This window comes from Diabrotica undecimpunctata, chromosome 8 (genome assembly GCF_040954645.1).
Source record: "Diabrotica undecimpunctata isolate CICGRU chromosome 8, icDiaUnde3, whole genome shotgun sequence".
Lineage (NCBI taxonomy): Eukaryota > Metazoa > Arthropoda > Insecta > Coleoptera > Chrysomelidae > Diabrotica > Diabrotica undecimpunctata.
In genome coordinates this window covers 74,296,117-74,309,202 of record NC_092810.1, presented here as the reverse complement: position 1 = coordinate 74,309,202, position 13,086 = coordinate 74,296,117, and the positions used below count along the sequence as shown (strand labels likewise).

The 13,086-nt window shown below is 31.8% G+C and overlaps 1 protein-coding gene across 1 annotated transcript in view; it reads left to right on the top strand.

Annotated features, from left to right (window-relative positions):
• Positions 1-11,750, top strand: part of LOC140448458 (uncharacterized) — a 125,574-nt gene extending 113,824 nt beyond the window's left edge. The window contains exon 6 of the mRNA XM_072541535.1: positions 11,577-11,750. Within this exon, the coding sequence (XP_072397636.1) occupies positions 11,577-11,711 (135 nt within the window). The 3' untranslated portion in view covers positions 11,712-11,750. The remainder of the gene's footprint in view (positions 1-11,576) is intronic.
• Positions 11,751-13,086: the final 1,336 nt, after the last annotated feature.

Sequence of the window (13,086 nt, the reverse complement as noted above, 5' to 3'; positions counted from 1 at the left end):
ACACATGGATACCTTATGGCATCAGAAAACCCTCCAGTATGCCACTACTGTAATAACGTCCTTTCCATCAAACACGTGATAGTGGACTGCTGCCAGTATGACTCTTCCAGAAACAAGCACAGCCTAAGGAAATCTAAAAGACATTCTCAGTGTTCCAACCGTTTTGACAGTGTTCTTAGATTTTTAAAAGAAACAAGTTTATTTCAGCTAATATAAACAGTGAATAGTGATAAGCTTTATTGTTCTAACCTTTCTATATAAAAAAAAAAAATGTTCATATTAAATTCTTGTACCTATACCTATATAAAATATGTATAATGTTGTAAACTACTGTACCCGTGTCAATGACCATAAGCTGTCGAGACACGTTAATTTTAAATAAAAAAAAAAAAAAAGAATTATTTAGCCAAACATAATATAACAGTGGCTCACAAAGACCTTTTAAATAAATATTTCACCAAACTCAAAACAAAAACAAAAACTTCAAAACTTAAAAATCACATATTGTTTACGAGATACAATATAGAGTAAAAGCAAAGACTCCTGACCAAGGAACTGCGCTAAGGCGGAGTCAAAATTCACGTAAAGGCAGAAAGGTTCTATTGTAAGTGGAATTATACTAACCAAACTGAAACGTTCTAACTTCGACTGCAACCTCGAAATTGTCGAAATTGTTACAGTGTTGGACTGAGTAATAAATAAAAAATTGTACGGTGCATAACAAAAATGATTTTTATGTACATATGTATTTTAAATGTTTTAAAAACTAGCTTTAATTTGTTATTTTGAATTTAACTTTCGGTATTAAACGTGAAAAAAGCTCTATTATTTATTGCAAAATTATTGTTTATAAGTTTATATTTCCAATTTGTTAATTTGAGTTGAGACATATCTAATATTATGAGATGTATAACTAATACACATTTAATTTAATAATTTATTTTTGATTTCTAAACAATTGTACCTACTTAAAAATTACTTACAAATTAACAAATTTTTTATTAATTTATAATGGTATTTAGGACGGTAAATAGAATGATGTTCAAATAAGGGTACAACGGATAATTTGATTTAGTGATAATGATAATTTGGTTTCTGATTTGTTGAATTGGATTTCTTCATACATCATAACTACCAGAAATCAGAGATTACTAGGAATTGCAATGAGGTTAAATAAGAACAATTGGAAACAATAGAACAATAATTAGATTCTGCCTACATATAGGGCTACATGGATTTCCTTTTAGTAATTAGTTGGATTAAGTTATACCTGAATTCCTTGAAAGGTTTTGACAATATATACACAAATCAGCAAAATTAACACACCACATTAAAAATTGGACAGTTTTGATGTTTCTTTTAATTGAAACTTTATATAATAAAGCTACTAATTTTTACAAAAAAACAGACACTTCGTGACTGTATAATTTGACATTTATCAAATTGTTAATTTATCCTACTTTAGGCTTGTTTATTAAACTAAGCAGAAAATAATGATTTATTGACGAAAAACATAGCTAGTTATTAAAGTACCTAACTTTTTTTATTTTCGAATATAAACAAATGAATAAAAAAAATGTTAAGAAAACCTGAGGCTATAGTTGTATTTTAGTCAGTATTTTACAAATGCTAGAATATTCCTCAGGGTGTTGCAAACTTTAAGATAAAAACACAGTCTGATTGGTACACTCGGTATACAATGACGATTTACCTCTCCAGCAACAATATTATTGCAGTGCTATTGTTAAAGAATAAGGCTATAACATATTAAAAAATCCACATTAAATCAAATCTCCACATTAAAAAAATTGGACAGAACAGGATAGGAAACACGAGACATCAAAATGTAACATTTTTAAGGAGGTGCGTTAATTTTGTCGCTTAGAATATTTTTGACAGCCGGTAATTTTAATAATAAATAATCTAATAAACAAGTTTTAAAATAAAATTTTAACGGGTATAGATAGATTATTGAGGGAGTATGATGATACAGAAATATAAGTTTATAAAGAATCTTACCCAAAGTCACTGTTCACTCGCGTTATAGTCACGTAAGAGTTTATAGTTTTCGTAAGAGTTTTAATTGTCTATAGGAGATTCTTCTAATAGTTTACATCCTAGGTCACCTTCATCATCGTCAGTGTCTGACACCAAACTGTCAGAATCATCTTCGCCAACATGTATAATTAGTTCAGCCACGTCATCTATTAAGTGTTCTTTCTTAAGGTACTCCTGTTTTACTTCAATAACGTGTTCACATGTATTCTTCCACACATCTGCTCCGAGATTGTTGAATTTTTCTTCGGCTATCTGCCTAACGTCGGACATTTTAAACGACACATTCTTTGAAGCGACATGATTTTTAACTACTCCCCAAATTTTTTCAATAGGATTTAGTTCAGGGTGGTATGAAGGAAGACGTAATGCAATGTGTCCTTGTTTCGCCATTATAGTGTCCACTACATATTGTTTATGTGCTGGATTATTCAATTGAATTTTTTTATAAAGTTCTGGTTTGCATTATAAAATAAATGACTATCAAAATTCTTGAAATATTTGTAATCCAAATACTTCACTGTATATGGAGAAGGTAATTTTCTGGCCTCTTTACAGATTGTTATATAATCTGCTGCCACACGAACTATTTTATTTTTTAACTTCCGTTCAATGCAGGAGTGCATTGAGTCGGCCTCCATTTATGTGTAACCGACTTCTAAGAACTTTTGTTTAATTATTACATTGTTCGTAGATGCAATATGAAGAAGCGCATTGGCTAGTATACAGCAACGGTTCTGGTACAAACAGCCGTCGCTGTACAAAACAATTTTTTCCTTTCCCTCAGGTAAGGGCAGGTTTGATAAAATAAAATCTGAAATTATTGTTGAAAACTCATTGGAAGTCAAACCGTCCTATGTCTCATACCAGATGAAACAGAATCCTTCCTTGGTGTGTTTATGTTATAAATTGTAAAGTTGGGAACAGACAACTTTATTTTATAGTAGAGAAAAGATACTGAAGATTTACGGCAAAGTAATAATGATTGTAAATCCATTGTGAATGTTACACAAGTAGGTAGTTGAGTCTGCTTTATCTACATCTTTTTGTATCCTTGCTTCATCTTTCTTAAGAATATCCGTTTCATACTCGTCTTGACTCAAATTTCCCGTTTTAATGACTCGCAAATATCGTAAGCATCTTTTTTGGTTGATAAATCGAAAGATTTTGATCATCAAACATCTGTGAAAACCTACATTGTGACAACGGAGTTACATTTTTTTCTTTGCACCAGTTATCTTTATAAAAGGTGTACACGCTTCTTTTTGATTGCCAGCCAGGCTCAAGATATAACTTCGATGTCTTCTTGCGGCAATAATGCGATTTAACTTTGGGTAACCCAATCAAAAATGTTTCAAGTCATTCCACTTCTGTGGGTTTTCTAGGCTTTTTTAATTAATTTCGACAGAGTTCTCATCATCATTGAGTGTGATTTTATGATCATCTGTTTGATCATCTCGATTTCTATCTTCTGTTGCTGTTTGCCAGTTTAGAGCAGTATATTCACCGATAGCTAAGGTATTCAGGAACATGTTCTTGCAAACACGAACTGCAGGACCATTCCGTTTAAGAAAATATTTGCAAGTGTTTTTTCTTCTACTCTCTATCTCTGATTTTCGGTCTCAAGCCCTAACAGTGTTAGAGTCAAAAACCTCAGAAATAGCTTTTTCTCTGGCCAATCCATTTTCCAAAACTCTTCAATATTTTCTTTTCTATCATCTTCTATGAGTCTTAGACACTGGATTACACTATTTTCTTTTCTTCTACACTTGCATCTTTGTTTCATTACTCTAGCAGCTTTTTGTATATTATATACATACGGTTCATTTTTTGTTTTTCTTTTACGCAATATCTTTTCCTAATTTTCTGGTTGCTATATTTTTCCTAATGTTGCAAGTTTTACTTGATATTTTATTCGAATTCTGATCAAAGTCATTGTCAATTTTATGTTCACGTTCATTGGGCCTATACTCTTCATTGTTATCTGATTTCTCATCGCTAATAATATAATTAACAATGTCATTATTATTAATAATATCAATACAAGGTTTAGTTTGATTAAATTTTATTATATTCGTAATTCTCCAACTGCTTAACTGTTTTGTTGCCAATATTTTGAGGCGGGTCTTCCAATTTATGTAAGGATTCATTCATTGCATATGAGCTGCTTATCCCATTAGGCATATTGTTTGATCGAAGAGATTCGGTAACTGTTACATTTTCAATTTTCAAGATTCAGCATTAAACTCATATCGTCTGAGGGCAAGGTGAATATATATATATATATATATATATATATATATATATATATATATATATATATATATATATAAATATAAATATATATATATATATATATATATATAAATATATATATATATATATATATATATATATATATATATATATATATATATATATATATATATATATATATATATATATATATATATATATATATATATATATATATATATATATATATATAATAAATATATATATATATATATATATATATATATATATATATATATATATATATATATATAAATATATATATATAAATATATATATATATATGTATATATATATATATATATATATATATATATAAATATATATATATATATATATATATATATATAAATATATATATATATATATATATATATATATATATATATATATATACATATATATTTATATATATATATATATATATATATATATAAATATATATAATTATATATATATATATATATATATATATATATATATATTTATATATTTATATATTTATATATATATATATATATATATATATATATATATATATATATATATAAATATATATAAATATATATGTATATATAAAAATTCCTCCCCGTAGAGGCGAATAAAATGTTCGGATAAGTTTCCGCGGTCAGATAAATGAAAATTACTGAGTTCTCGGGAAGAACCGCGCTGAGAATTTAAATCTCGACGTTTCGGCACCCATTTGGAGCCATTATCAGGAGTGATACGATTCGGTTCGAGTTCGGGGTCTCAATCTGCCTACTCCCCTCACTCGAGACGTACCAGTATCGTGTTCTATATTGCAAGAACTGTCTCTCGGCACTGAGGTCTCAATCTGCCTACTCCTCAGTGTCGAGTGACAACCGGTCTTACCCTGTGTGGCTGCTTTTATACTCGCTGTATGCGCGGGAACGGTATGCGCTGACGTGTTCTGAACTGACGTGGCCTGAGCGGTGTGGGCGGGAGGTCGCTGAAGCAGGGGTCGCCATGTTGCCGGCAATCTTTTCGCGTCATCGCGCGTGTTCAAGCTGTTAGGCCGTTTTCGATTTCGATAGCTTCACGAATGATTCTCGCTTTTAATGAGCGGATGGGAGCGATGGTTTTTGCTTTTTCGAAATCTATTTTGTGGCCTGTCTGAATATGATGTTGGGCTAGGGCTGAAGTGGTATCGGAATGTTTGACTGATAGAGAATGTTCGTAAATACGGTTAAGGATTCGTCGGTTTGTCTGTCCTACGTATGTACGTGGGCAACTGGAACAAGGTATCTCGTAGACACCATGGTCTTCATTGGGATTTGATCTTGAGGAATTTTTCATTCTTACTAAATCTTTTTCTAATCTTCTAACACGCAAATACCGTCTTCTCTGTGATCTTGCTTTTCTTAAATCATGTCGTGACCATCAAGTCATTCCAAAATCTTTACAAGTTAAACATCACACCAAATCTTTATCAATATCCAAAATTCTTAGAGCCACTGGTTTTTCGCCTCTTAGAAACTCAATTCATTCCACCCGACGCAACTTAGATAGAACAAATTCCCAACTTCTTAAAACCTACAATGACATTCACTCTTTCAATATCCATCCATTATTATGGGACACTTTTGATCGTCTTTCTCACCAAAAAGCCCAATACATTTCTGACAACAAAACCCAAACCCAGAAACGCAAACTGGACCAACTTATCTCTCAGCAAAATCCACCACCCATTTTAAATCAAGAACCTTCTACTGTTGTTCACAATTTCTCAGATATTCACATATCCGACTCAACTACCAAAGCTCTGTCAAAAGGCTTCAATTTCTCTGTCACTCCTCTTTCAATTCCAACTGAGAAAATTATTTGTCAAACTGAAGAAGCTATTTTCCATCTTCCTTCCGACCAAGCCGAAGTTGCCAGACAAGATGTCGCCAGAATTCTTTGTACTTCCAAACCCCCACCTTCAAATATCAGTCTTTCAGAAAGACGTGCCCTCAAAGAACTTTACTACAACCCTGACATCGTCATCCTTCCTGCCAACAAAGGTAATGCCACCGTCATTCTCAACTCTTCTAACTATTTCGACAAAATGTCCGAACTTCTAAATTCCACAGAATACAAACATGTCCCAAATGATCCAACCACATATCTAGAAAAAACGACCAAATCCATTATAAATAAGTCTACTCTACCTCCAGACCTCAAAAAATCTCTTATACCCAGAGAAAAATCATCCGAATTCCAAAGATATACGGCCTTCCAAAAATCCATAAGCCCAATGTTCCCCTAAGACCCATCGTCAGTGCATACAACTGTCCCACTCAGAAATTGGCAAAACATCTCGCTTCATCCTTACAATGATTAGCCGAAAACGCCTCGTCCTTTGTCAAAAACTCTTTTTATTTCATTGATCTTCTGAAAAACTTTTCTATTTCACCCTCAGACATACTAGTCAGTTTTGACATTGTTTCTTTATTCACCAACATTCCCATCGATGAAACTATTTCCATCTTGGACTCTAAACATCAAATTCCTCAAGACACATTATCTCTTATAAAAGACTGCATGTCTAATACATATTTCACGTTCCAAAATCATTTCTATCGTCAAATCAAAGGTGCCCCAATGGGATCGCCCCTCTCTCCCGTAATAGCAGATATATACATGGAACATTCGAAATAGTAGCCTTGTCCTCATCAAATCTCAAACCCACCTGCTGGTTACGGTACGTTGATGACACCTTTGTCATTTGGCCCCATGGTAAAGACACATTAGATCTCTTTCTCTCCCACCTGAATGGAATACATCCCAGCATTTAATTTACGATCGAAGTTGAGTCTGAAGCGTCTTTGCCATTCCTTGATGTTCTTATTCAGAAAAATCCACCTCACAGTTTTTCCTATTCCGTGTACCGAAACCACTCATACAAACCGCTATCTCAATGCCCAGTCACATCATCACCCCGCCCAACTTAATTCAGTGATCAACACTCTTATTTCCCGTTCCATAAGACTTAGCGACAACAACCACAGGTCATCCGAAATCAATTCAATAAGGCAAACACTCCTACAAAACGGCTACCACAAACCCAAATCAATAGAAGCATTCAAAAACTTCTAAACCCCATTCCATCCAAAAAAGAAACCTTGCCGCCGGATCAACCCAAAATCTTTCTACCTTTCATTAAAGGTGTCACTGACAAGATCACTAGAACTCTTATCCCTCTTAATATCAAAACCATCTTCACCACTCACTCCAAATTGTCCAATCTCGTCAGATCCGTAAAAGATCAAATCCCCAATGAAGACCATGGTGTCTACGAGATACCTTGTTCCAGTTGCCCACGTACATACGTAGGACAGACAAACCGACGAATCCTTAACCGTATTTACGAACATTCTCTATCAGTCAAACATTCCGATACCACTTCAGCCCTAGCCCAACATCATATTCAGACAGGCCACAAAATAGATTTCGAAAAAGCAAAAACCATCGCTCCCATCCGCTCATTAAAAGCGAGAATCATTCGTGAAGCTATCGAAATCGAAACGGCCTAACAGCTTGAACACGCGCGATGACGCGAAAAGATTGCCGGCAACATGGCGACCCCTGCTTCAGCGACCTCCCGCCCACACCGCTCAGGCCACGTCAGTTCAGAACACGTCAGCGCATACCGTTCCCGCGCATACAGCGAGTATAAAAGCAGCCACACAGGGTAAGACCGGTTGTCACTCGACACTGAGGAGTAGGCAGATTGAGACCTCAGTGCCGAGAGACAGTTCTTGCAATATAGAACACGATACTGGTACGTCTCGAGTAAGGGGAGTAGGCAGATTGAGACCCCGAACTCGAACCGAACCGTATCACTCTTGATAATGGCTCCAAAATGGGTGCCGAAACGTCGAGTTTTAATTCTCAACGCGGTTCTTCCCGAGAACTCAGTAATTGTCATATATATATATATATATATATATATATATATATATATATATATATATATATATATATATATATATATATATATATATATATATATATATAAATGGGTTTGATGTCATTATTGTACACGATTTTTTCAAATTAGTTGGAGCACGCCATACATCCTCGTAGCTTGCCCTGTCTGTATACGATTTCCTGGCCACCATATATATAGTAAATATCCCGGACCATCTTCTAATCACAGTACTCTTCCAACTTTAGGCTGCTGACTTTTTAATTCGTCCAAACGACCGAACTTCTTATAAAATACGGATGAAATTCCTTTAGTCATATCAAGAACTTTGGCAACGCAGTGGGCTTTGTATCTTGGTATAAAACATTTAATTTAAAACTTTTTAAAAGTGTTGTCCAAAATTTACAGGTGCATAACGTAACGTTTTCGATCTAGTTCAGATCAACTTGGTCAACTCAACGTTGGTCTGTGTCGTTTGGACAAGAATATGGAAAAGCAAAATTGTTAATATTTCAAAACGTCAGAATTGTGTATTTTATCCAAAGGTGAGAAATTTGTGTATATTATAAATATAGTGTATATAAAGGATATTTGAAAAAAAAAATCAAAAACCTGAATGCTAAAAGAACATCTTAATTTAATTTGCTTATAGTAAAAATACCAATGTCGTAATAAAAACCGAGAAGTACAGCAATAAAACTAAAGAATTAGGAACACAAACACTTACAAGGAAGTGAAATACAACCCCACTACGGTTCAGCGAAAATTATTCACCTTGTGCAGAGGTTAGTTGTATTAAGCAATAAATTAAAAAAAAAGACAGACAAAAAACTAGTGTTAATACAACTCTGCAGCCAAAATTTATAAACAATTTTTATTTTAAGAGTGGTTATCAACTGAATCTCTTATACAAAAGTCTCAAAATATCTAACGATGTTACTAAAACCGTTAAATAGACGATATGAAACATACGTCAGGTACTGTATATACTTTTGGCCAAAGTCCTAATGAATATAGACTTTACATGCTGATGATTGTAACGATAAGATTACTTTATCGTTACTTAGAGATACAAAATAACTTAATTCTGCCTGTAAAGTATGCAACCAATTATACATGACTTTTATTAAACCATCGAGTTAACGATGTATTAAACATGTCTTTGAGCAAAAGGTATGTTTCTCAATTGGTCAACTGCTTACCTGTCGTTTCGCTTAGCTTGGAACTGACAGAAGTCAACCATTTTAAAAAGTGTAAAAAGCGCATAAAAAGGCACTTTATATTCAACCTCTGAAGGAGAAAGAGGTATTCTCCAGCGACCAACACCACGGGTTCTTGAGTTAGGAAAATTTTTAAGTTTATTCGGAGGCAAATTAAGTTAAAGAAGGCGTGTTTTTTTAATGATTATTTGAAGTTTTGGAAAAGAAGGCTTTAGTTTAAAAACTGTGGAATATTGTGCGTTGGGTGAGCTTTATTTTAATTAAAGTAAATCATTTTTTTAAACCATTGTTGTTTCATATTAATACCACTGTTTATTATTTAATAATTTTACCCTAATTATATCAGTATAGTCACATTCAGGTTAGAAATCCTGCCAAGTATATTGTCTCATATCAATATCCAATCAATTCGGTAATGTAAGGAGATATTTCATTACTATTTGCATGTAATATGTTTGTCAAAATAAGTTAAATTTTATTTCTTCCTTAAAATATTCATAGTAAAATACCAATATTCTTTTTATAAATACGTAGCTTTTGGTTAATTTTTCCAAGGTCATAGAAAGTGTACGAAACCTTCACTAATTATCAGTATTTGGTCTAGTTTTTCTTGTCCCAACCTCCTTGGTTTTTTTTTGATCAAATCAGAATCAAGCTAATGAGAGCTTTCTTTGATTTCATTTTAGTCGCTGGAGAAAGAAGAAGGAATATGACAGTCAATTGACATTATTTTGGATTTGGGTGCTGGATGGATTTTGGTTTAGTTGGAGTTTTCTTTGGTTTTTCCCTGGGTTTTGAAGTAACTGTTAAGTTTCTCGTGCTAGGAGAGTAAGGCTTCTTTCACCCGACGAGTCTCAGTGGCATTAAGACTTCCGGTAGAAGAACCTTCTTGGCTTGAGAAGTCAGGTTTTTTTACTTGTTCTCATACTATTTAAAAAATAATTTACCTATATTTTGTATAAACTTTTAATGAGCTGAACGAATCAACCTTAATAATAATTACCGTCAATTTTCATAATTCATATGTGCATATCATTACCTATATAATATTCAATTTACCAATTACCAAAACACACCAATTTAAGTAAATTTACAGGTTTATCTGATTTGAATCAGATCAGAATAAAGTCACTAGGTGAAGTATTTATTAGACGAAGAGTCCAGTAAATATTTTCCCTGGCGCCCTAACCATTCTTCTTAGGTACATTCCTGTTGTCAGAACTCTTAGTTCTTTTTATTTATCCTTATTCTTATATTGTTTTAGTTAATATCTAGATTTACTGTTCTTTACTGTTTTCTCAGGGCATGTAAATAGGCCTAATCCTACCTTGAGTATCAACTGGCCAGTCTCAAGCATACCCAGCTAGCCGAACTGCACTCAGTTTCAACTTCTATTTTTAATTTAGTTTGAAACTTATCTTCACCACTAGTCTACAGATCTTTATCACATCAGGGACCTTGTCCCAATAGATCTATGTGAAATTTGCTTCGGAAAACACACTATTAAGTGGTGATCCCGTTACAGTACAGAAATCCGATACATGATGGCAACTGGAAATTCGTTGATTCGTGTACTTGTAAATTATTTTATAAAAACATTTTAGCAAGCTCTATTCTATTATTTAAAGAGAACTTCTACTTCTACTAGAGAACTATTATTTACACAAAGAATTTACCGCATTCTTTATACTTGTAGTCTAGTATACATTGACATTTTTCAAATTATTTTCTGTTTTAGTTCTGGTTCTATATTTTCCGTATCCAATTTGATCCTCTGGTGTGATATATTCTTTAGTCTATTACAATCTAAGGTTTCTTTTACAATACCATATTTATTTTCAATCAACTTTATAGTTTAATGATATTAAATATTTTTTTAAATTATTTATCTAAATATATTCCTCAAAATTCAACTTTAAATTTTTACATTACTTTCAATTTTCAAATATTTCATACTGAGTTTTTTATATTCATATTACAAATTACTTTAAAAACATTTTGAAAAAGTAATTACGTGTATATTACTTACTATGTTTTAATTAAGCAATAATAAAAAATAATAATTTTCTGTTTAGGTAAAAAAATTACAAAAGGTACTGGAAAAGAAAAGGAGAGTTAAAACAAATTTTGATCAAGTTTTAACCATTGCTTTAGAGTTATGCAATCGAGGTGTCTGTGAAATTGAAGAAGCTATTGATGTTGAAAATTAATGTATAAGCCTAACTTCAAAAAAATATTTGTACCAATAACGTTGTTTTATTTGCCCCAAACATCCTTAAAAAACCTAATCAAGTAATAGTAAAATTAATTAAAATGTAGTAATATCGAGTTTATATATTATAGTGTTGTGGAACTATTTTATTGTAGTATTTTTTATTGATTGACTAATTTATTTTTATTAATTATCTGCCATTATTTTAATTTTATCTACCTTCTTCATATTGACAACTCAGACATTTATTATTATATTTTAAAGTTGATGACTGTAAAATAATATTGCCAATATTTTTCAGTTATATTCCTGAGACAATTTTATTGGAAGATAGTTCATTCGATTTTTGTTTTCGTGAAATTTGCCTAATTTCATTTATGATGTTACTAGGTCCTGATTAACCGATACATTTCTAAGGTTTTCTTGCAGTTTATAACATCCATGGACGTATAAATAAAGAAGGACCGGGCTATTTACATCTTTACTTGAAGTCATGAGATCGTCACAGTCATAGGCACAAATCCCTAATTTGACGTTGTCAAATTATTTTTTTTTTTCAAGTCAATCTTCGAAATAATTTTCGATTTTTAGTATAATTTATTTTTAATTTACAAATAAAAATGTATTATCTAGTTAGTATAAACTATTTTTAGATATACCCATTTCGAAACCAAGGAATTATAAGAAAAACATTAATTATTTAATTTATTAATAGAAAATATATTCTGATAATCTTACATTTTTGTTAAACTTGGCATCATTGATAATATAAAGCAATCGTAGCGATTTGAGGAAAATGAACATGGCGTTGTATTGTTTACCTTTGAGTTTATAATTTCCTTTTTGTGACATTTTAGTGGATTTGTTAATATATTTTAAATTTTAATTGAAGAATAGTTAATAGTTAAGTGTAATAATGGTGCGTAACTGTTTTGTATGCAGGAAAACTGAATATTTACAACCAGAACTGTCATTTTATTTTTAAGTATTATCAAGTATTATAAACATTGGAATTACGTCCATGGGCGTACTACAGGGATGTGATATTACTTAATTCTTGACATGAATTGTAGTTTAATTTTGTTAAATAAAGTAAATTTTATAGTATTATAAATACATTTATTTATTTTTTCTAATCTACACTATAATTGCTATAAATATAATAATTTCAATGAAATATCATATGCAGGTTCCCAGTAAAGAATCAACAGATGCTGGATATGTGGTTGTCTATGTTCGGCTTAGATAAAGAACAAATAACCAAAACTGCCTTGGTCTGCTCAGAACACTTTAGAAAGCATGATCTAATTATACAACCAATTGGATGGGTTAATTTAAGGAAAGGAACTGTTCCAATAAATATTTATCATAAA